General features: G+C 40.0%; 1 protein-coding gene across 1 annotated transcript in view; it reads right to left on the minus strand.

Moving 5' to 3' along the window:
• The window catches only part of RMDN2 (regulator of microtubule dynamics 2), a 110801-nt gene that overhangs the window by 41859 nt on the left and 42426 nt on the right, over positions 1-26516 (minus strand). The window contains exons 5-6 of the mRNA XM_075862766.1: positions 25388-25448; positions 896-971 (exon numbers count right to left, since the gene is read on the minus strand). Of these exons, the coding sequence (XP_075718881.1) occupies positions 896-971; positions 25388-25448 (137 nt within the window). The remainder of the gene's footprint in view (positions 1-895; positions 972-25387; positions 25449-26516) is intronic.

Raw genomic sequence — 26516 nt, forward strand, 5'->3', positions numbered from 1 at the left:
AATGACTTTAAACACTTGCGCAACTATAATATTAGGGCTTAGATCTTGGTATCATATTGAAGCCCAGAATCTTAGCTGTCAAATCATACCATACAAGCTCTAGGTGCAATAGGTGGGGTGGCAGGGGAGAAACTACATGTAAGAAAGATAAAATCCTGTTACTGCCATCTCTCCCTGTTTCATCCTCAAGTGACCCCAGGGAAACGGGGGTATAGGAACTTTTGTTTATGTTATTATACCCATTTATAAATGAGAGGGGATATGTGTTCCCTGTCACAATTAGGGGTGAGAAGATGTGAAGTTCAGCGTCTGTGCCCAATGCGGCCATATGCCAAGTGGCATGTATGAACTTTGCATAACTCAAACCTTTATTTTAAAGGAGGTGTTTTGTGTGCCTCAGATTTTGATGGTGCCAGACTTCTAACCACAAACAATTTTATGTATTTTTTACACAACATTATGTTTTTCATTCTGGGTGGCATTTTTACCATGTGTCAGGTGTCTTAGTTTACAAAATAAAAAGATGATATATTTCAGGTTTTATTTGTGTATGTTAAGAAGTGTAAAAATTGTTGCGCGTTAAAGGCAGCAGACCATCCACACTTTTATACAGACCAAAGCCTACAGATATTGTTATGGGACCACATGTACAAGACCTCACCAAGGTTGCACTTACTTACATGCTTTACTTGTCTTGTACTGGCTCTGATCTAAAGCCTGTATTATAAGCAAATTTATTCAGAATCAATTTCAATTCTGAGGGCTGCTAAACTCGCATCGCAGGATTAATATATCATTGTAATCTACGGTAATTTATCAACTGTAAAATGATCATTTAAGGTGAACACAAGCTTCAAATGTTGTTTCTCCATTCTATTGAAGGCTTTCAACAAACCTTAAAGAGATAGCCGTTCTTGATTTTATTCTGCACGTTCTCATATTCAGACATGTAGCCGCACATTATTGCATACCTAAAAAAGAAAAAATTGAATGATCATTCATAGGTTAACTTATATATCGTCAATTCAAAATTAGTAATTTTTTGTTGAGGTTTTTGATGCTTGATTTCTGTCAGGTATGTGCTGGATTTCTGATTTTGTGAGGTTTCTTTTTTATTTAATTGTATTGCTATGCTTACTTACTCACATATTAGAAATATGCCAATAACACAACAGCATCTGGAATTCTGAAAATAAAAGTATGTCCTCACCTACAGGGGCCTCTACTGGCATCAGGTTCCTTTTAAGTAATGTCCAGCAAGGCGCACTGCTGGGCTGTAGCCCCATAGTTACCATTAATATATCAGCTTTAGCAGCTTGCTGAAGTCAATCTCTCGGAGTACAGAACACGTTCTATGTACTTTGTTATATGTTCATTGCCTGCATTCTGTCACATCGACAAATTGTTAGTACTAAAAAAAACAAAAAACACGAGGCTGACCCTTTTACACTGACCAATGATCGGGCATACGAGCGTTCCCAGAACGCTTCTTCACTATCATTGTCCTGTGTAAACAGGGCAGCAAAAGTCGATGAACGAGCAAACGCTCATTCATCAACCGATTGTATCGTTTAGGCAGCATTAAATATTATTGTTTTCGGCAGCACATCTCCCTGTGTAAACAGGGCGATGTGCTGCCGACATGATAGAAACATATGAGGACAAACGATCGTAGTAACATAACCATACATAACCAAGCATTGCTCCATGTGAAAGGAGCAAACGAGCGCCGATCAACAAGCGCTCTCGTGGCAGAAAGGAGTGTTTTGGATTTTAGACCTTCCAATCCTTTGTTTCCCTGAGAGATAAGCGTCACCAATGGTGTCTGGCAACTTCTTTCCCCCTTTCCTCCATATTGAAACAACATGTCTGATTAGCCAAGCATGTTTATGTGGATCTCAGTCAAACAATTATACAATACAAAGCCTCTGATGGACAGAATTGGCCAGATTTATCTTTGTATAGAGTTTCCAATCCAACATGGGCCGTGAAAACGAGCGCCGATCAAAGAGGCAGCTCGTTGATCGGCATTTGTTTATATATGGGGACGAGCGATCGTTACTCCGAGCGCTCGTCCCCATACATTTCCATGATGTTGGCTGCACAGGGAGATGATCTGCCGATAATGATAATATTTATTGCTGCATTAACGAGCAGATCAGTTGATGAATTGGTGGGTTCTGCTGACATATATCGCCAGCTTATGAGTCACCGGGGGTGTAGCTACAGGAGGTGCAAAGTAGAAGTCACAACCAGACCCTGGTGTGCAGGTGTCTTGAAGGCCGCTCTACCACATAAAAAAGACACCCTTTTTTAATTTAAGTAAATGGCACATTCCAGGTGGGGGGCCCAGGAGCTTCAAGTTAAGTCTCTGGATAAGTGTAAATAGTTTTTGTATAAAATGCTCTCTAGATTTTTAGAAACCATTAAAAACCTTTAGCACAAATACCAGAACTATTGAGTAATGAGAGGTCAAATTTTGTACACGAGAATGACATTTGGATGTGAATCAACCTTCTTTGACCATTGCCTTTAGCTACTTGAAAGACGGTGTCCTGAATAGCACATTCCCCCTCCTAGACAGAGACTGACTGTTCCTGGGTCTATTCACCCTGCACCCTTCAAAAAACACTTACAACAAAGTGGCTCACACATGGCGATTTACCCACTGAGAACCAAGCACAGGTCATTCTCTCATATCACAAAGCCAACCAAACACTTTCAGATGTGCTCTGCTTCTTGCCACTGCTGCCAATGCATACACCATGGCAAAAAAAAAAAAGAAGTGTTGTAAATTTACCATCCCAAACTCTATTCCTCATTTAGACCAGTAGGACATCAAACCCCTGAAAACATCTAGGAACACAACTAATTAAGTGGTTGCAATTAATCTGCCAGTGAAACGCAATCCCGCAGTTCCTCGAAAAGCAAACACAGTAGTTGGCTTTGCGTGAGTCTTGGCGAGATTGTCAAACATTGTGGGGAAAGATGCAGACGGTGATCAAAGAACACTGAAAAGAATCTGGCTAATCTTGCTTCTGCTCCTGTCAGCTGCAGCAGTGGCGTGCAAGAACTTCTCACAAGGAGGAGGGGGAGGGGATGTAGTAGCTGGAAGGGTCGATAAAGTTCATTCCTTAAAGAGACAGTTCTTTAGGGGGGCGTGGCTGGGACCTGCATGAGGACGGACGTGTGACCGGGAGCTCCGTGGATAAGAAGCTCAGAAGCGGCAGAAATAAACCAAAAATTCAGTATATACTTCTCTCTCCCGGAGTGTGAGGACGTCTGGCGAACAGGGAACGACTGGAGGTGTGGGACAGGACGCAGAACGGAGCGGGTTCGGCGCTGAGCTCCACTACAACGGCGGAGCGGTGTCAAGAGGTGCGAGGGCCTGTGCTCGAGCTGTGTTATAAAAGCAGCGGCTGAGTGCTCACAGCCTACAGCAACAAGTAGGAGAGGCCGAGGCACACGTAGTGGGGAGTAACACGGCTGTTGGCAAATCCAGGGGGAGAGGTGCAGAGAGGAGGAGAACAGGTCGAAGGAGAAGATCCGCCATCTTGTGCATCCCGTGCAACCTGATCTAAGGAGGAAGGAAGGAGCAAAGAGGCGATTATCGTTACCTCCACTGTCCCCTGCATCTTCCTCCAGAGCAGAATCACTAAACATCGACATGGGAGAGGATTCAGACATACAGCCAGTATCGGAGAACACAATTAAAAAACTATTGAACTCTTTGAGGGATTCTCTGCAGTCAGACATCAAAAACATTTTAGGAGAATTGAAAACTGACATTCTTGCCATAGCATCTCGAACAGACCATATTGAACATAAATTCGAATCCTTTGCTAAATCGCATAATTTGCTAATAGACGCAAATTCATCGCTAGAGGAGGAAGTACAGAGGTTATCTAATAAAGTGCTGGATCTTGAAGATAGATCACGCAGGAACAATATTCGAATTAGGGGTATTCCGGAATCGGTGACCCCGGACCAACTCTCTATATACCTAACAGATCTCTTGGCGGTGGTGTTACCTCAAAAAACAAACTTGGATATGACTATAGATAGGATTCATCGTATTCCTAAGCCGAGGCATATCGCGCCACACCTCCCGAGAGATTCCATCGCTAGGATTCATTTTTACCACATAAAAGAGGAGTTCCTGCGTACTCTGAAAAATTCTCCAGAATTGCCAGATCGTTTCAAGGAAATTGCGATTTATCCTGACTTGTCAGCAGCTACTATGCTAAAGCGTAGAGAATACATGCCACTCACCAAAATTTTACGAGAAAAAGGAATCCTATACAAATGGGGATTTCCAGTGAAACTCATAATTTCCAAGAATGGGAATGTACATGTGTGTAATTCTCCGGAGGCAGCGAAAACAATACTGCAAGAATGGGGACTGATAAATGCGTCACCACTACAGAGTCCTCGTCGTAGAGAAGACTTGCGTCCAGAAGTAATCACTCCACTGTGGTCGGAACAAGGTAGCCGGTCCAGAAAAAGAACGGGAGATTGATAGATGGATATATGTCTAAATATATTGTGCTAACTGTATAAGAGCTTCAAATGTCTTAGGTATGCCCGTTGATAGATTGTGGAGGTAGTTCATACCTATTTAAGGAAAGCAGGTCCTACTGTTGTTAGCTCCTATTTTTTTTCCCTGAAAGAGGGAAATAACATGCTGTTGGGTTACTTTAACAAGCCGTTAGTTCAGACGGCGATTGGTTTCTACAATGTAGATTGCGTTGTGTTTTGGTTATTTTTCGGCCTCCCCACTACTAAGATTACGGCTGTACTTGAGGAATCCTTATTCAACTATAATGGGTCTTAAGTTTGTATCAATTAATGTTCATGGTTTGAACTCACCGTATAAGCGTTCTATGTTTTGGAAGGAAGCAAATGACTCTAGAGGGGATGTAATATGCATTCAAGAGTCACATTTACGCACCAAAGATGTTCATCTTCTTAAACACCCTAAATTTCCAAATATTATTTCAGCCACAAATAATGTGAAAACAGTAGGGGTTACTATCGCAATTAAAAACTCGGTAGTGTTTGAAAAGATTACGTCTTCCATAGACCCCCAGGGTAGATATGTGATTCTGGTATGCAAATTGGATTCGGTTATGTATACTATTGTTTCTTTATATGTACCTAATAACCGACAAATTCCGTTTATTACTAAAATTCTTACTAAAGCTAAAGCAATGCAACAGGGAGGTTTACTAATCTGTGGGGATTTTAATACTGTTATGTATAATAGATTGGATAGATCGAACCCAGAGAGAGGCAAAGGAATGGAAATAGAATCTCTGATATCAGGGGAATACTTGCACGATGTATGGCGTTACCAACACGCATCTGAAAAAGACTTCACTTTCTTCTCGGCACCTCATACAGCGTACTCCCGAATAGATTTTTTCCTAGTGGATAGTGAGATTCTCTTAAACTCGGAAAAAACTGACATAGGGGTTATTACCTGGTCGGATCATGCCCCTATATCCTTAACCCTGAAGGCAAAATACTGTCTACCCCCTAGAGCCCCGTGGAAATTAAACAAATTCCTTTTGAAATCTCAGATAAATCAGGAAAGGATACGGACAGCATTACTTGAGTTCTTTAAACTAAACGCTCCCTCCGCTACGCCAGGAATGGTGTGGTGTACTCATAAAGCTTTTGTAAGAGGTTTGTTCATTCAACAGGCGGCTAGGGCGAAACGAGATAGAAATAAAGAAATGGATGCAATATTAACAGCAATTAAGGTCAATGAATCTGTGATGAAAGCTAACCCTACTAAGGGTACAGGGGAAATCCTTCGAGATTTGAGGGATAAACTTCAAGTTCTGAACCTATTTCAATATGATAAAAATTTGACACGCCTCAAAATGAATTTTTATACACAAGGGGATAGACCTGGTAAAATTTTAGCGAAAAGGGTAAAAGTACAGACAGCAAAATCAAAAATCCAATATTTATCCCTTCCAAATGGAAAAAAGGTATACGATCCCCAGAAGATTGCAGATTCCTTCGCAGACTATTATAGCCGACTATATAACTTAAAAGAAGACTCTTCTTTACCCCAGGTTACATCGGACTCAATTAAAGAGTTCTTATCTGAAATTAACCTCCCACAACTATCTGAAACACAGATTGGTAACTTAAATGAGCCAATTGCGGAAGCTGAACTTAAAAAGGTAATGAAAGGGTTAAAATTAAATAAAGCTCCGGGTCCGGATGGACTCCCTAATGAATACTTCAAAATATTTGAAGAAGTACTTCTTCCATATATGACTAAGATATTTAATGAGATAGCGACCAAGCAGTATCCCCCATCGGAAATGCTGCAGGCAATATTGATAACTCTCCCTAAACCAGGCAAAATGATGGATAGACCTGAGAATTTTCGGCCAATTTCACTGCTAAATAGTGATATCAAAATTTTTTCAAAACTATTAGCAATGCGGATTAATGAATGTTTACCCTCCTTGGTATCCTTGGATCAGGTAGGGTTTGTGAAGGGACGTCAGGCCAGGGATGGTACCAGAAGATTATTAGACCTGATTCAGATAGCTTATGACTCATCAGAACCCACGGTAGTCCTTTCATTAGATGCGGAAAAGGCATTTGACCGGGTACATTGGCGTTTTTTAGAAGCTGTTTTGGATAAATTTGGCTTCCACTCATTTATAAAACAGGCAGTCCTATCCTTATACTCCACTCCATCAGCTCTGGTATACACATCTGGATTCTTGTCCAAAACATTTTTGATAAGCAACGGCACTCGCCAAGGATGCCCGCTTTCTCCTTTAATTTTTGATTTATGTATGGAACCTTTTGCGGAAATGATTAGAACATCACCACATATTTCAGGTATTACAGTAGGGGGAAGAGAACACAAAATTGGTCTATACGCGGATGATGTGGTCCTTATTTGTCAGTCACCTATGTCTTCATTAGCAGAAATAACCAGGATTATAGATTGTTATTCGGAGATGTCATACTATAAATTGAATGTATCAAAATCCATGTTAATGCCCATTCATATCCCTCCATTATTAAAACCACTTCTCGCGAGCTTCAATTTTACTTGGGCAAACGATGGTCTTCCATACCTGGGTATCCTACTGACTCCTGACCCATCCATGGTTATGAACATAAATTACACAAATCTCCTATCCCAAATAACAAAGGAGTGTAACAGATTGGATGAATTCCAGCTAACGTGGATGGCCAGGATTAATATAGTAAAAATGCTACTTCTTCCCAAATATCTATATTATTGCAGGACAATACCTTACATAATATCGTCCTCGTTGCTGTCACGATTACAAACGGTACTTATGAAATTCATATGGAATAACAAGAGAGCAAGAGTGGCAAAATTGATATTGTTTAAAAGGGGAAAACATGGAGGATTGGGAGTCCCAAATTTAAAAGCATATAATATAGCGGCCATAATGGATCAGATGAGACCAAGTTGGGCTTCTTCAGAACAACCTTTATGGGCTCAATTAGAAGATGCAATGTTCCCCTCCTTAGTAATGAAGCATTTCATGGTAGCTGCTTACCTAGGGGCTAAAATACCTCCTATGCCTTTGCGGTCGATGTCAGATTCTCTACAGGTTTGGAGGGCATATGTATGTAAAGAAAAATGGATTCATGTACCAAAGACTCAAATCCCAATCCAGATTATTGAAATCTGTCTCCCTCACTTATCAATTACCCCATGGCGGGAAGTGGGAATTGAGGGGTTTTCTGACTTTTTTGAAGGAGACATGTTTAAATCATTTGAAAATTTAGCAAGCACATATAACATCTCGTCTAGATATTTTTTGCAATATCTTCAAATACGACATCTAATGCAATCGGTACAATTTCCAAGGGCTCCAGAGAAAGCTGGGGCCTTCCACAAATTTATGTGGGCAAGGTCAGGTAATTGTAAAGGCACGGCGTGTAGTTATGATCTTATTCTTAAGGTGGGGGAAAAAGGGAAAGCAAGGTATATGGAGAAATGGGAGGGAGAACTGGGGACTTCTTACCCTATAGAACAATGGATTAAAGCTTCTACATGGTCATCTAAAATGTCCAAATGTGTGAATCACACGGAATTAATGAAGAAAATTCATTTAAGGTGGTACCTTACTCCTACTAGGATGGGACATATTTATCAGGGGTCCTCCAGATTGTGTTGGAGGGGATGCGGCGCAAGGGGATCTCTAATACATATGTGGTGGTCGTGTCCTATGATAGCTTCTTTATGGAGCAAGACATTTAATCTAATTTCAGAGGTATCAGACTTAACGGTTAAACCTAATCCTTCTTTAGCAGTACTAGATATCTTGCTTGAAGACATCCCACCAGACAAGAGATTGGTCATTTATCACATTCTAATTGCGACTAGACTAACTATAGCTCAAACATGGAAGTCCCCTAAGTCTCCTACCATAGCTGAAGTCATAAGGAGGGTAAATTTGAACTGTCATTATGAAACATCAGTACTATCACAAGCTCAGACTTATCTCCGTACTAGAAAGTTATGGGAACGGTGGTTAAATTCTAAACATTTTAAATAAAACAACAGGAATGTGGTGTAGTGGGATATTCCATACATGGAGGCATTGTTTATTTCTTGTTTGTTTATTCTTTAAAATTTTTTATAATTTTCTTGTTTATATATACATGTAACATTGATAGATCTCGAAATGTTTAGAGGTCTTTGTATACGTGTTATGTTTTGTGTTGGAAAATTCAAATAAAAATTTATTGAAATTAAAGAGACAGTTCTTTAAACTATGAAGAGAAATAATACAAGAAAAAACCATTTCTGTTTCCTTTTCCAAATGCCTAGAGTTCCTGAATGGTTTTCAAAGGTTCAGCTTCATCAATTTTTTTTTAACTTTTTTTCGTACTTAAAGGTAAACTGCACCACCTAAATCTATTCCTCAACAATAACCTAATAAAAAAAAAAAAAAAGTACTATATCTTTAAATTAATTCTTACGCTACAATTGAAGTTTGCATATTGCATAAACAGTTTCCCTGTATGTTGTGGTCTTGAAACAAGGTTTATTGAGAACCTGTTTAGATCCTATTAGTGTCATATTTGTCACCATGCGCTTATTGCGAACAGTTTTCTTTTGTTTGCATTGACATTAGTGATAGTAAGATGAATAAGGCACAATGTTTGTATCTGACTTTATAGTGTTAGTAGCTCTTTGTCCATGAATTGTTGGCCATTAAAGGTGGTCCTGAGTACAACAGACCCTACATGTCATAATAATCATTAATGGGCTTCCTACAAATGACAATCAGTAATGATAAACATTACGTCTGGAGTACTGGGAAAAAAAATCGAGGGATTTCTTTCTCAAACACACATTTGCAATAAATACCCCTTTAAGAATCAGTGTCATGACACTTTTACACCCATAGGCAGTAAACAAACAGAAAATATTGTGTATACATGGTGTGTGTTTTTTTTTTTAAACACATTTGGCCCATTTTGCGGATGTAGTGAGGTTGGTACATGAGCAGCAATATGCCAATACAGATGTGCACATTAAATTACATTAAAACAGTAAGAAAAAACAGTGTCCCTTTAATTGTACGCAAGTCACATCATAGAACAACTCAAGTCGTACAACACTTATTGGACACGCACCGTGCAGGATGAAGACCCCGGTAGCCCCAATGTAATGGCTTCATACGGTTATATTCTAAACCAGTGACACTTTTCTATTGAAGAGTATTAATGATCTAAAAATAGATCTAAAAAACTATTAAATATATATCAGCTTAATATCTATTTATCTATCTAATATCCATATATATATATATATATATGTATAAATCTGATAGTCTTATATTTAAATACTTGTTACATGTAACTTATAACATAATGCTGTTAAACTAATATGTAAAATAATAATGAACTTGAATAAGCAAAAGTCTGATGCTCTGGCGCAGAGAATTCAGACAATCTAGGGAATCTTACAAAGCCGCATCTGTCTGGTGAATGAACGCTCTCCATCCGATTCCCTTACCCTGCAGGAGCTTATCATATAAACTCAACATACCATAACTAAACGGATTGCAACTAAAAAGAAAACAACGAAAAGCGAACAGGATTATCTAACACCTCTTAGACTGTGTTTCTCTTTGCGTGACAAGGAGATAAAATGGGGCTAGTTAAAACTGGTTAAGGCCGAGGGGTTTAAAGGTAATTACAATGTGTGGTCTGAAGAGATTGTCATATATTCCACCAACACGCACGCATGGTCACTTATCGGCTATTAACAAGAGAGCAGGCTCTCCTAATCTACAGCACAATATGATAAACCTGGAGTAGAAACCATACAAAAGGTAAAAAGTAGTGACATTAAACCTATAGGCTCAAGATTACAAAAACATTTCTAAAAGGCTTTAATAATTAGGAGACAGTAGGAAGTTACATGGTTTTGCTACTTAACATAACATATTAAAGAGGTATTCCGATCTCAGGATATGCCATCAATGCCTGATAAGTGCTGGTCCCACCTTTGCAACCCACACCTATCTGGGGAACGGAGGTCCCCAGGCCCCCTTCCCCAGCCTGGTGAGACCGGTGTACTCCAGACAAGTGCGAGTCCCAGAGATGGGACCTGCTCCTACCAGACATCAGGATAGATCATAACCGTCTGAGATCGGAAAACCCCTTTAATGTAGATCATGTGGCAAACAAAAACTTAGCATACCGCACTTTCGTGCCAGGAGTTTGGGTGTGCCAATTAACGGGTTCAATAGCATCCGTTAAAGTAGAACACTATAAGCATCTCACAGACACTCTTTATTAAAGGGGTCTGTCGGATGATAACCCCTTTAAAGGAAATGTATCCAAGTTGTTAAAATTGATGGCCTATCCTCAGGAAAAGACATCAATATTAAAATCGGTGTGGGCCCAACTGTCAGCATCCTCGCCGATCAGCTGTTTGAAGGGAATGCGGAGCTCGTCCGAGTGCCACAGCCTCTTGATTGATTACATGGTTCTTCTTTCTGCTCATACTTGCATGTGCCGTTACATTTTTAGTAGCCATGCAAGGTATTGCACCACTGTCCCCACGATCTAATATTGATGGCCTATCAATTTTAATAATCCGGATAACCCCATTAATGCAAATACTGCATAACTAACATGTGGAAGAAGTATTTTTGCATTACTTGACAGCTTTGTTATTTAGGAGACTGGGAAAATGGATGACAACCCCTGTGGGAACTGAAATAAATCTTTGCTATAAACAAGTACAACAAAAATAAAGTATAAAAACGCAAATTTTTACAACTTCTGCTTTATAGGCTGCAGGGTTGCCAACCATTTGTAAATTCATGGAAAGTCGTTAAAAAATAGTGGACTTGAAAATGGATGGGTCTGATTTTTTTGAGGAAAGCTGGGGGAGCTTCTGTAGATCCACTCACATTGGGCTGGTTATGGTGAGAATTATGTTGGTTTGCAGTGCCTGGTCAGTGATGGCAGGGAAGGAGATTAGTGGTACTATTCTATTGGAATAAAGCTAGAGCTACATGGCGACTTTGTCCGCAACACAGGAATTTTTGCGACTGTCGTGGTTGTGATAACCTGCAGGTCGCAACGCGGCAACATTCACTTTCATTTTTGCAATGCAGCCAGCGCCACACTGCGAAAACACAATGACGTTATGCTGCCAAAGTTACCGTCTAGCCCTAGCCTAATACTATAACGTCCTGGGTACTATTCCTGGCTCTCTATTTTATGGGTACCAAATGATATAAAATATCCCAGCTGAGTAAGGCTCTGTTCACATTGCATTCAAGTGTTACCAGTCAGAACACATTGACTTATAATGGGGTCCGCTGGAGGTTCCGTTAAAGCTTCTGTCAACTTGACAGCAAAAATAGGACTACATGCTAGGCTGTACTTGAGGACAAAAGGGACAGAACAGCCGACGGAGACTCGGAATGGATCCCTGAATAACAGTGTGAACAGAGCCTAAATATGTAGGCTTGTTCCGGTTATTATACTTTTATCATGTTATCACAATGCAACTTAAATATTGCCGATTTATTCATATAAGCGTTCTAAGACATATTTTAACTAAGAATTTAAATTGAGGGTATCTAATCTGTCTTGAAAAAAAGATTGGCTGAATGTGTTGAATAAAAACCGAGGCTAGCAAACCAGATAAGCAGAATGCAGGCTTCTGGAAACAGAAGCCTGCATTCTGCTTGAACATCTGTTGGTAATTGAGGCAGGGCCGCCATCAGGGCAGTACAGATGGTATTGTCGTCAAAGTCTCAGGCAAATGAGGGACCTAAAGCCACCTGTGGACTACTGAGAAGTTTTGCTTATAAAAATAAAAAGGGTCCTGTTGCGAAGAACGCAACGCCCCCTGTTGCGAAGAACGCAACGCCCCCTGTTGCGAAGAACGCAACGCCTCCTGTTGCGAAGAACGCAACGCCCCCTGTTGCGAAGAACGCAACGCCCCCTGTTGCGAAGAACGCAACGCCTCCTGTTGTGAAGAACGCAATGGCTCTTGTAGACCTGTTCCGTGCATAACAAAATATGAATTACCTGAGCCGACTAGACCAACCTCACACCAGATCACAGAAACAGAGGATTCCAAATATATTAGATTTGCGGGGAAGGTTTGGAGGTTTTTTTTAGTTGGAGACTTTAAATAATCCAGAAAAACTGCAGTTTAATTTATCTTCTTGTACTAAAACATATCGCAGACATTCCTTTCCTTTCTTCTTCTTCCCTTCACCGCTCTTATGTAGTGACAGAGCCCTCTGCTGGGAAGCGCTCACCACATGTGTGCTATTTACTTCATCTAGTAAATTAACAATGCTTTTTTTCTACATCTAAACTGGAAATGTAATTTTGGAAAAACTTTTGAAAATGGTATATTAGGCACCACTCCTAGAAAAACAAATGTCCCAGCATCTGAGAGTCCATCACATGACCAGGACAGATTGTTAACCCCGGGAACTAAACAACGAAGGTTCCTATAGAATGACAGCAAGCAGTGATCTTAAAAACCGTGATAAATTAATACACAAAATATATTGGAAAATTGTGTAACTTTTCTTTATGCAAATAATAACCTATATTTGCAGAAACTGTGAATAAACCTTTTACATTTTCTGTCCAAAAATAAAAATTACATTAAAAGTGTCTAAATTGTGTCCTTACATAAAGCATCTTAATAGTATGATGTTAATTTATAGATTGTTTTTTTTCTTCAATGTAGAATTTTTACTATTTAGGATATGAGGATAAAATGTATAAAAACGTAAATTGCTACAATATCTCAATTAGTTTTACATAGCGTTTCAAGTCATTTTAGAAAACAAAGCTAGTCACCATCCTAACAAAGTGAAATAAATAACAGGCGCAAATCTGCTGTAACTGAAAGGGTCAGTTCACACGTTGCGTAAATAAAATCTGCAGCAAAGTGGAGGAGATCAAACTAATTTCATCCACGCGCTGTGTAAATACTGAGCGAAAAAAAACGCGGTGTGGAATTTTATTCTGCAGCATGTCAATTGTATTTGCCTAAATGGTGCTTACTTGTTGCAGGTTTTCCCCATTGAATTCAATGGGAAGGTAAATCCTGCAACAAATAGCAGTTGCTGCGTTGTTTTACGGCGGGTTTGAAGCGAATCCACCGCAAAAAAAGCAACTCAGAAAAGAAAAACCCCTCATACTTACCCAGAAGTCTGCGTTCCTCCCTCCAGCGGGGCCTCCAGGGATGACGTTTTATCCCATGTGACCGCTGCAGCCAATCACAGGCTGTAGCGGCGGTCACATGGGATGAAACATCATCCCTGGAGGCTGGCTTGGATGACGTCAGAGGGCCAGCCTCCTGGGATGACGCTTCATCCATGTGACCGCCACTGCAGTCAATCACAGGCTGAAACGTCAACCCAGGGGGCCGGCCTGCTAGCAAGTGCTGCAGTTTTCCGCAGCAGACATTCTGGGTGAAAAACTGCACCAGTTTGGTGCACTTTTTTGCCCGGAATTCCCTGCGGCGCACAGGGTGGATACGCTACATGCTTCCCGCCCCGTATCTGCCCCATGTGAATTCAGCCAAATACACAAGAAAACAAACACAAAGTTGCACCGGCACTCTGCAGGCACTAAGTTATATGCAAACATTTTATATTGGAATGGTTTTAAACCGGAATAGTGAAATATCAATTATATTTTTTTAAGGGTATGTTCACACCGTCAGGTTTAGCAACAGGCAATAGGGCTAATCCGTGGCTTCAGCGTAGAATCCGTGTGATTGAGCATACTGTGGATTATAAAATACGTGGCGCATTCAATATTTAACACAGATTTTTGTAAGGGTGGATTTTGTTGCGGAAATTCTGTAACTAAAAATGAATTCCATTAATCTGAATAAGGTTATTTCTGCAACTAGCACATGGATTTCTGAAGGATCTGTTCGGATTAATGGAACAGATTTTCAGTCACAGAAACTTCTGCAACAAAACCTGCTGCGAGTGACTGAACCCCAAATTGGGGATTTAAAAAAAACGGCATTCACATGTATTGATGGCGGAATTGAAGCTGATACGGTCTGGATTTGGGCACACAAGCTGTAAGTGAATATGAACGAATCTACAACATGTAGACATGGCCTTAAAGTGGTTTTCCCCATGAAGGACATTTATGACATATCCACGGAATATCCTCTAGGCCAAGTGGTTCGACAACAGCACACATCTCCAGGTTTTCAATCAAAAGGTTAATTTATTGTCAAATCATCAAGATAAGACAGGCAACGTTTCGACCCATAGTGAGTGGAAGGCCTTTCTCAAGCCTAACAAGAGAGGTCTCTACACATCGTCTTAAATAGGTAAGTGTACAGCATCATGGTACAAAAAGAAAGGATTTGATCCAGCGCTGCAGTGATGTACTTTAAAAAGGAACGTATTCCCAATTTTATTGGTATCAAAAAACTTGTTTAAAATTTCGATAACAGGCTTGGCCTCAAGGCAGTATTAGGTAGGTGTAATGGGCCTACGCGTTTCGAGCACGGCTGGTGCTCTTAGTCATGGCATTCAAGTGTACAGCATCATGTGATACATTTGAACCAATAGTAATAATAATGTCACAGGTATTCACACAGGTGTATACTTAAATAAATAGACATCCAATCTATATAAAAATATAAAACAGTGAGCTGTGGTCGAACCACTTGGCCTAGGTATTGTCGTCAAAGTCTCAGGCAAATGAGGGACCTAAAGCCACCTGTGGACTACTGAGAAGTTTTGCTTATAAAAATAAAAAGGGTCCTGTTGCGAAGAACGCAACGCCCCCTGTTGCGAAGAACGCAACGCCCCCTGTTGCGAAGAACGCAACGCCTCCTGTTGCGAAGAACGCAACGCCCCCTGTTGCGAAGAACGCAACGCCCCCTGTTGCGAAGAACGCAACGCCCCCTGTTGCGAAGAACGCAACGCCTCCTGTTGTGAAGAACGCAATGGCTCTTGTAGACCTGTTCCGTGCATAACAAAATATGAATTACCTGAGCCGACTAGACCAACCTCACACCAGATCACAGAAACAGAGGATTCCAAATATATTAGATTTGCGGGGAAGGTTTGGAGGTTTTTTTTAGTTGGAGACTTTAAATAATCCAGAAAAACTGCAGTTTAATTTATCTTCTTGTACTAAAACATATCGCAGACATTCCTTTCCTTTCTTCTTCTTCCCTTCACCGCTCTTATGTAGTGACAGAGCCCTCTGCTGGGAAGCGCTCACCACATGTGTGCTATTTACTTCATCTAGTAAATTAACAATGCTTTTTTTCTACATCTAAACTGGAAATGTAATTTTGGAAAAACTTTTGAAAATGGTATATTAGGCACCACTCCTAGAAAAACAAATGTCCCAGCATCTGAGAGTCCATCACATGACCAGGACAGATTGTTAACCCCGGGAACTAAACAACGAAGGTTCCTATAGAATGACAGCAAGCAGTGATCTTAAAAACCGTGATAAATTAATACACAAAATATATTGGAAAATTGTGTAACTTTTCTTTATGCAAATAATAACCTATATTTGCAGAAACTGTGAATAAACCTTTTACATTTTCTGTCCAAAAATAAAAATTACATTAAAAGTGTCTAAATTGTGTCCTTACATAAAGCATCTTAATAGTATGATGTTAATTTATAGATTGTTTTTTTTCTTCAATGTAGAATTTTTACTATTTAGGATATGAGGATAAAATGTATAAAAACTTAAATTGCTACAATATCTCAATTAGTTTTACATAGCGTTTCAAGTCATTTTAGAAAACAAAGCTAGTCACCATCCTAACAAAGTGAAATAAATAACAGGCGCAAATCTGCTGTAACTGAAAGGGTCAGTTCACACGTTGCGTAAATAAAATCTGCAGCAAAGTGGAGGAGATCAAACTAATTTCATCCACGCGCTGTGTAAATACTGAGCGAAAAAAAACGCGGTGTGGAATTTTATTCTGCAGCATGTCAATTGTATTTGCCTAAATGGTGCTTACTTGTTGCAGGTTTTCCCCATTGAATTCAATGGGAAGGTAAATCCTGCAACAAATAGCAGTTGCTGCGTTGTTTTACGGCGGGTTTGAAGCGAATCCACCGCAAAAAAAGCAACTCAGAAAAGAAAAACCCCTCATACTTACCCAGAAGTCTGCGTTCCTCCCTCCAGCGGGGCCTCCAGGGATGACGTTTTATCCCATGTGACCGCTGCAGCCAATCACAGGCTGTAGCGGCGGTCACATGGGATGAAACATCATCCCTGGAGGCTGGCTTGGATGACGTCAGAGGGCCAGCCTCCTGGGATGACGCTTCATCCATGTGACCGCCACTGCAGTCAATCACAGGCTGAAACGTCAACCCAGGGGGCCGGCCTGCTAGCAAGTGCTGCAGTTTTCCGCAGCAGACATTCTGGGTGAAAAACTGCACCAGTTTGGTGCACTTTTTTGCCCGGAATTCCCTGCGGCGCACAGGGTGGATACGCTACATGCTTCCCGCCCCGTATCTGCCCCATGTGAATTCAGCCAAATACACAAGAAAACAAACACAAAGTTGCACCGGCACTCTGCAGGCACTAAGTTATATGCAAACATTTTATATTGGAATGGTTTTAAACCGGAATAGTGAAATATCAATTATATTTTTTTAAGGGTATGTTCACACCGTCAGGTTTAGCAACAGGCAATAGGGCTAATCCGTGGCTTCAGCGTAGAATCCGTGTGATTGAGCATACTGTGGATTATAAAATACGTGGCGCATTCAATATTTAACACAGATTTTTGTAAGGGTGGATTTTGTTGCGGAAATTCTGTAACTAAAAATGAATTCCATTAATCTGAATAAGGTTATTTCTGCAACTAGCACATGGATTTCTGAAGGATCTGTTCGGATTAATGGAACAGATTTTCAGTCACAGAAACTTCTGCAACAAAACCTGCTGCGAGTGACTGAACCCCAAATTGGGGATTTAAAAAAAACGGCATTCACATGTATTGATGGCGGAATTGAAGCTGATACGGTCTGGATTTGGGCACACAAGCTGTAAGTGAATATGAACGAATCTACAACATGTAGACATGGCCTTAAAGTGGTTTTCCCCATGAAGGACATTTATGACATATCCACGGAATATCCTCTAGGCCAAGTGGTTCGACAACAGCACACATCTCCAGGTTTTCAATCAAAAGGTTAATTTATTGTCAAATCATCAAGATAAGACAGGCAACGTTTCGACCCATAGTGAGTGGAAGGCCTTTCTCAAGCCTAACAAGAGAGGTCTCTACACATCGTCTTAAATAGGTAAGTGTACAGCATCATGGTACAAAAAGAAAGGATTTGATCCAGCGCTGCAGTGATGTACTTTAAAAAGGAACGTATTCCCAATTTTATTGGTATCAAAAAACTTGTTTAAAATTTCGATAACAGGCTTGGCCTCAAGGCAGTATTAGGTAGGTGTAATGGGCCTACGCGTTTCGAGCACGGCTGGTGCTCTTAGTCATGGCATTCAAGTGTACAGCATCATGTGATACATTTGAACCAATAGTAATAATAATGTCACAGGTATTCACACAGGTGTATACTTAAATAAATAGACATCCAATCTATATAAAAATATAAAACAGTGAGCTGTGGTCGAACCACTTGGCCTAGAGGATTGCATTATGTCAGATTGGGTTTGTCTGACTTGACAGCGTGACACCATCCCAGTCACCAGGACCTGTGCTACTTTAAAACTCACTTCTTGATTACAGGGTCGGGAGTTACGGAAATAGCGTAACTCGCTGAGCTACGCTGTTTCCGTGACTCTCATAGCAGTTAATGGCAGTTATGGAAGCAGCCTAGCATGCAAGCTACTCTGTTTCCGTAACTACTATTCCGTTCTATGAGAGTTACGGAAACAGCATAGCTCATCGAGTTACACGGTTTCCATAACTCCCGACCATGTAAATCAGGAAGTGGCGGGGAGTCGGCGTGAGCACAAGAAGCTAGAACGGGGTCCTGTGGATATATTATAAATGTTCTTCATGGTAAAACTCCTTTAACCCCTTAATGACCGCCGATACGCCTTTTCACGGCGGTCATTAATGAGCTTTATTCTAGGCGGTCGCCTTTTCATGGCGGCCTAATAAACTACCTGCTCTCGTCAACGTGCAGGCTGGAGTCGGGGCTCGGCTGTCTGACTCCTGCTCCAACGGTAGCGATCGAAGTTTACTTAGATCGCGACCATTTAACCCCTCAACCGCTGCATTTGAGTGGTTTACAGAGTGAGGGGGATCCCTTTCTCATCCATCAGCAGATCACAAATGCAATTACGGGCCTCCGATGGGGTGCTATGGCAGCCGGGGTCCTAATAAAGGCCCCCAGGTCTGCCCTGGCTATATGCCGATTAGAATGTGCCGCAGGCACGTCCTAATACATTCCGGTCAGTTTTACACGGACAGGCAATAATGCTCTGGTATACGGAGTATACCAAAGCATTATAGCTGCGATCTATAGATCGCATAGTGAAGTCCCTTAGTGGGACTGAAAAAATAATTTATGTGAAATAAAAAAAGTACACATAAAATAAAACCATTTTTTTTCCCATAAAAAAAAAATGGTTTTGATTTAGTAAAAGTGTAAGAATAAAATAAAAAAACTACATATATAGCATCCCCGCAATCATGACCCAAAAAATAATGTTAGCATTTTATTTCAACCGCAAGGTGAACGCCGTAGAAAAACCAAAACGCAAAACACAACGGCAAAATTGCTATTTTTTTTCCATTGCCCCCCCCAAAAATAATAAAAGGTTAACCAATAAGTCCCATGAACCCAAAATGGTAGCAATGAAGTCCCGCAAAAAAGAGCCCTCATATGGCGACATTGACGGAAAAATAAAAAAAGTTATGGCTCTTGGAAAAAAGGTAACATAGAATAAAGGTAACATGATATTTACGCCGCACTGTAAACGGCGTAAATGTAAAATGTATGGAACGATGGCTAAATTTCTGTTCTGTTTTTTTTTAATATCCCCCCAAAAATAAGTTAATAAAAATATTCTATATACCCCAAAACGGTGTCATTGAAAAATACAACTCATCCAGCAAAAAGCAAGTCTTCATATAGCCATGTCCACGTGAAAACAACAATAGACTCACCTGTCTATTTGGCCTAGGTCTACATAACGTACTCCATATTAGGTAGGAACCAGCTTTATTATATACTATTTAAAAATAAATTTGGACAGTTGCCGCTTATCAACGTGGTGGCTTCAACGGGGATGTGTTGTTGCGTAATTGCCTCTAATTTATTAAAGCGTGCACATCTCTTAATAAATCTGGTGAATTTAGAATTTTCGGATTTCTTTCTACGTTTGTGCCACTAATTTGCGCCTTTAACCTTTGCCTTTCATAAACAGATTGACAGCTTGACCACGCCCACTTTTCTTGCCTGTCACAAATATGGCGCAAATTTAGATGTGACTTTTTTTTTACCTGTGCCATTTCTGCCCAAATCAGGGGTAAACTGAATAATAGATATGGACCAACGTCTCTAAAACTGGCCACTGAATGGGACACGTTTTACCCATTAACAATAATTCTTGAAACTATTTTTTTTAATTTTTTTATAGTCAATGGAATTTGGTACAACTACCAGAATGCACAATGGACAAGCCTCAGAAATCCTTACTGGATGACTAGGCTTAAATTCCACCTACAAAATATTTTTTGATGGGCAAATTAAAAATCAACATTATTACATGTAAAATAAAGAAGGCATTTACACAAGACTATGGACTGACCACAGCATTTACAATACGTTGCGGATTGAGCAAACACTGCTTTTATACTACACTGTGAACTAAGTGACCGCAGCATTTACACTAGAATCATGGAATGAACTAAGCGTATACAGAAAACGATGGGGCACATTCACTAATGCTGTCTAGGATAATGACAGCGTAAACTTAGACCAGGCAGTCAAAAGATTTCCTTTAATGGACCCTAGGCTGTCTATTTATATAAGGTATGGGGCCTCGATAGCATCACAAGAATCATAGGAGGGGGTCCCTTCATCACTCTTTGCTTTTGAATGCCGCGTTCTACGTTGATCGCAGAATTCAAAGGGTTAATGTCGGAAATCAGAGTCACATTTGCAACCATTTGAGTCGTTATGTGAAGTCCCGACACAATCAACTAAGAATTTCCATTCAGGGCAAGGCATAGTGACAGTTTTTCATTGAAATATAGTTTCCATACTTGTCAGATATTGTTGCAGTTATGAAAGTGACATATCAAAAAGATTGTTTGGTCGTGCGAGAAAACGGTAATGCAAATTAGCTTTTCTTCGGGAGAAGAAAAAACATCTCTCTAGTGCCACCTATTGGAGGTAGCTTCCCTGTAAGCTAATTTGCATACTTTTCCCATGGAGCATAGGGTTTAAGACTCCACACCAGATGAGTCTCTTCAATGAGAACCAGGACTCCCGAGATCTATGGTAATATAATGGATGAGAACAGAAAAGGCAAATTGAATGGAGAGAGGAGAAGTATTGAAAAAATCTTGTGAGATCTACAATTTTATATTTCCACTGCAATTTAAGAAAAGGGACATGTTTTACAAAGCTTCAAGAGAGTTCATTTCCATGATAAAGTTCACTCTGAACACTATGCTGTGCCTATGCAGACATTCCTGAGCCCTCAATGAACGCTGGCACCGTGCCACTAGCTGTGGTTACATTATCAATCTTCTCTCACATTTCAGACCTAGGCCAAGTTTATTTATCGCTATGGAATGCTGGTAAAACCGACAAAGTGTACAAGACGAAACCTTTTCTTCCAAACAAGTCACTAATGTTTGAAAAGAAACACATCTTAAATAAAGGACAGGAAATGTGCTTGTAAGAAAGTGAATGGTTGTGTATGAAAGGCTCCAATGATGTCTCTCACTTGCTTAAGAAAAATGGACATTTCAACTCAATTGACTACAGTGTAGCTCTTACAGCCGGACATTAAAGACAAGGTACAGAACACGCCGTTCTAAGGCAAATCATCTCTTCACAAACTACTAATGCACTTGGCGGCGATGTAAAATGTAGACATAAGCCGTGTTCACATTCACTTTTTTTGATGACCACAGAGTGCAAATAAGAAATGATGGGTCACTACGATGACCTGTAGCTTCAGGGAAAGAACTACAGCTCTTGGTTGTCCTTCTTCACAATTTATTATGTGTGCTAAAAATTTGTCAGCATGTAAGCAAACATCTCTGTGGTTCACAGACTTCTCTCCCAAGTGCATTTCAATATATCCATTACGTGTTTTTGTTATGAACCTCTGTAAACCCTGTGTGTTATATGGCAAAGATAGATGTGGGATATGGAACGTCATCCCATTTTGGGGGCAGTGACCTGTTTACTCATGACATGACGCTAGTCAGGACAGGTATCCAGATTGACAAAACCATGATATAATGTATACCTTTCTGTATAACTCTATCCAAGAATGAAAATGTGGTCGTGCTTCTGAATCCTTACGTACAGTAACCGTGCGCAGCATTTCTCTTGTAAACTCAGCAAATTCTTCTGTAGACTCCTCCAGTCTTTAGATTCTGGTACATGAACCATCTATATGACAGCTACCATTAACAACAATATTAGTTTTCATGGGACTAATTTCTCGGCCACCCAAAGGGTCCGCCCCCTCCCTCTGGAAGGTCTTCCTGGCAGTCAGTCACAGTGAGAGAACATTCCTTTGCCTCTCCTTGTGCAATAAGAATTTGGTCTTATTAGATTATCATTATAAGAAAGTAAATTCTAATTTATCCATTTACAAAAAACAATACTAATAGATTACAAAAATATATATAATAAAAAAGTCAATTTAACTGTATAAGCTCAGCTTCCTATCTAAAACATATTCCATACATTTATTTTCAATCCCATTGGCTGACAATCTAATGTGTAGCCATTGGCAACTGCAGTCGGGGGAAACAAGGATCAGGAATGTAGGAGTTTAACATGTCCAATCCTTTGTTCCCATGGGAAATAGACCTTAGGTGTCTGGCAGTGGTTTCTATCTCCATCACTCTATTGTAAGGCTCAGTTCACACTAGCCTCATGGCGTCCATTTAAACAAAAGCCATAATGCTATGATGGATCTATTTTACAACGGATCTAAACATTGATAGACCCTATTTACGGGCTCGTCCCCACACTGCAGAATTGCCACATTTTTTCCAGCTGGAATTTTGGCCGTAAAAAAAATGCACATGCTGCGTAAAAATTCCAAGCAAAAATTGACCTGAAGTGAGCATTTTTCGGACTACAGCATGTCAATTCCGGCTGCGAAAAGTGTCCAGAATCGCTGCGTTTTTCAGAGATGTCTCCATCTCCTAACCTTGTGAAAAACGCAGCAAAATACGCAACATTTTCTGCTGTAAAAACCGCAGGAAATGATGCGTTTTTGCTGCAGCAGAATGTCTGCATTTAACGGAATTGCAATTCCGTCATGTGTGGACAAGCCCTAAGAGTATGTTCCCACACACATTCCATCCGCAATTCCGTTACACGTGGACAAGCCCTAACACTGCAAACTGCGCTCTCTATGCTGTAAAAAAAAAAAATTATAATGGCCACCAAAAGAGGCTCTCAACGCTAGTGTGAAAAGTGCCTTACAAACATGCACACCTTGCCAAACAAGCATGCCTGTTAATGGACGAGTTGCGGGGGATAGCGGTCAGCAAAAGATAATTTAACCGACAGCCATCTTAGGCTCTGTTCACATCTGCGTCAGAGGCCCGCAGATCCGGCAGGGTTTTGCCAGAGTTTACCATAGACAATAGCGCAGCATGTTTCGCTATCGTGTCCGGTATAATCACAGACACCCCGACGGAAAGCTGACGGAATCCATTAAAGTCATTGGGTTCCGTCGGTATCAGTTGAGAAACGGAACAGTTGGTTCCGTTATTGCCTTGTTGTTCTCCTCTAAAAGAGCAGAACAACGGAACACACCAACGCAGGTGTGAACACAGCCTTATTAGTGTGTTCCATGAGGAAAACTAGAACATTATAATGATGAGGCCACACATTACGGTTCTATGGAAAAGGCCTGCAGCATTTATTTGCCCCAGAATATCACTGCAAAACTGCAATAGAACGGCTACATGTGGACTCTAATCAAAGCTGGCGGTTTCCTTTAAATTCTTATGATGCCCAAGACTCCATTCACCACAGTGGGCAAGCTTGTGCACTTCCCAAAATTCACCATATTTTAATAAATAGCATTGTTCTTGAAAAACATTCAGCACCGTAAACAGTTTTATGCCTATAGCTATAATGTCTATCTATTATGACGTCAATTCCCAGATAGAATATCCCAATACAGGCCGGTAGATTGTAACTTAACTCTAATTATTGCTACTTTACTGTGCAATTTCCCATATTAATGTAAATCTCACTAAGGGATTACCAGAGTCATGTGACGTATACATTTGTATAATGGACTCATTGTGCTGTAAATATATTAGGCATTAAGATTGTCCCTTTGATCATGTGCAACCTGTCATTCGTGGAAAAAAAAGACGAGATTCATGTTAGTTATAACTCTTTGCAATAGATATGGATATCTTGAAGGGAAAGAAACAGCTAGGATTATCTGTGCATTCAACCCACAAGACCAATATATGGCAATCTTATTATCGCCAACAAATCCACGCCAGTAATAGGCAAATCTCTGAGCTCATAAAGTAATAAAACGTAGTGAGATATTAACCTGGAAAACTATTAGCCTGACATCAACAGAATTGTATCTGCTCCAGACAGCCATCTGGCATTATGTCTATGCAATGTATTTATTGTATTAAAAAAAAAAAAATAATTCTCCTCTTCTGCAAAAAAAACAACTATGAAGTTGAGACTTGGACACTATGCAAAAACGATACTATTACTTAAAGATTTTAGTTTACATGTAGAATTAAACAACATAACAAGCTCGGCCACTTTTTAAATACATTGCTTGACTTATCTTGTACGGATCATGAGTTACAGCCTATATTATACACCAGAGTACTATTCACTTTTCTACTGGTTTCAGAGCTGAAATCCATAGTAATCTGCTGTAGAAAAAACACTTTCCCACAGCTGCACAGGAGTTCAGCAAAACGGTTAGGATGTGTCTTTCGACAAACTTGTTGACTGTTTCCAGTAGCAACCAGCAGAATTGTGAATGCAGCTCTGGACTACAACACAGAGACTCAGGACCAGTTCAAAATAAGCAACATAATGTACAAAGTGTATCCAACTTTGTAGATACAAGAGCTGTTGTCTAGTTATAAAATTTAGTAGAAAGTCTTCCTAGAAGTGAGGACTGGTATAGTGGGAAATAGGGTTGAACTCTGCAATGAACAGGTTTTCAACTCCTGGACTTTATAGTAAATTCCAATTTGGCACCGTCTATGAACGCTCTGCATCAGCCTCAACACCAGTCATGGTCCCAGAGATTGCAGCATGGGGACCAAATTAGAAATGACAGATTTATTAATTGATATAAAAACAGCAGAAAATAGTAGAGGCCAATACTGTATATGTACATGAAAATGGCCTAACTTCATTTCTAATACATATTTTCTGCCTGTCAGATGTAAATTATTAGTCAACTGGTCAATTGCACACATTAGGGGAATTCTCCATAGCCAAAAGCTGCATAAAACAAAACCGTATTCATTAAAAATTCCTTAAAGGGGAGCGCAGTATATTTGAATCTAATATACGCAATGCATTATATTGTTTGTAGATGATACAATATATACAGCCATGAAAAGCATTTGTGCAAATTAGATCCCACTGAAATAAAAACGTTTACCCACCATCTGTGACTACCAGCACTCTTGTCATCTAGTTCAACAGCTTTCCCGGCAACGTTTTTCCCTGTGAAAATAGAAGCGTTATAAACATTATTAATCATACACTGCATTTGAATCCTCATGTAGATGTAAATGGTAAATTACTAGCAATTACTACAGACTGGCAGCAGGTGGCGATGTACTACTTTGAGTGCTGCTTGTAAGCTTTTATGGTGTTTCATCAAGATTTCTGTAATATGGTAGCCTTATGTTATATATATATATATATATATATATATATATATATATATATATATATATATATATATACCATAACCGGTAGTTTCCCCTTTGGTAGCGTCATAGAAAAGCCAATATCTTCTCTACGGACAGTCAGTCCTGAATCCTTACAAAGGACAGCAGCGCTGTCTGCCCATTTTACTTGTTGTTAGAGTATTCCCTAACAATTGCCTGTGTATTTAGTGGTATAAAGCCAATGTACATTTATCGTTTAAAAAAAACAAAAACATCACAAATGAAAAACCATTAATGGGATTTTAAAAGATCTGTTTGTCATACACACTTCGCATCAAGGACTGTGGATGCTCCTGTAATATATATATATATATATATATATATATATGTGGGCACTGTGGTGTTAAGTTGGCACTGGCACCATCTATGTGGGCACTACCCCCTGAGGAAGCCAGTTCGGCGAAACGCGCGTCGGGGCGCTACCACTTTGGGCCGCAGTGTGGGACCGTACATACCGCCATCATCATGGGTAAGCCTGCCATTTAAGCGATCTGCTCTTTGAGTAGATCCCTCTGGATTTACATGTACCTGGGATACCTTCCATGCTTCTCTTTCTTTCTTTGACTTCAATACTGTCGGTTGTTATCTCTACCTAATATTGGACTGGAGAGTTTAGGATTTCTAATCCCCTGACCCTGGACACTCACCAATATCTATTGTATTGGATAGTGAATGTAATGACGTCCAGAGATAGGTGATATTCTTTGATACACCGACCATATGTGCTCTAAACAGTACTGCAATATCTTGCTTTTCCTTTTTCTTTTCTTCTTGACAGGTACACTGTCTTTGTTGTTGTTATATTATGGATCTCATCCCCTCAGGATACCCAGAAACA

This window comes from Rhinoderma darwinii, chromosome 4 (genome assembly GCF_050947455.1).
Source record: "Rhinoderma darwinii isolate aRhiDar2 chromosome 4, aRhiDar2.hap1, whole genome shotgun sequence".
Classification (NCBI taxonomy): Eukaryota; Metazoa; Chordata; class Amphibia; order Anura; family Rhinodermatidae; genus Rhinoderma; species Rhinoderma darwinii.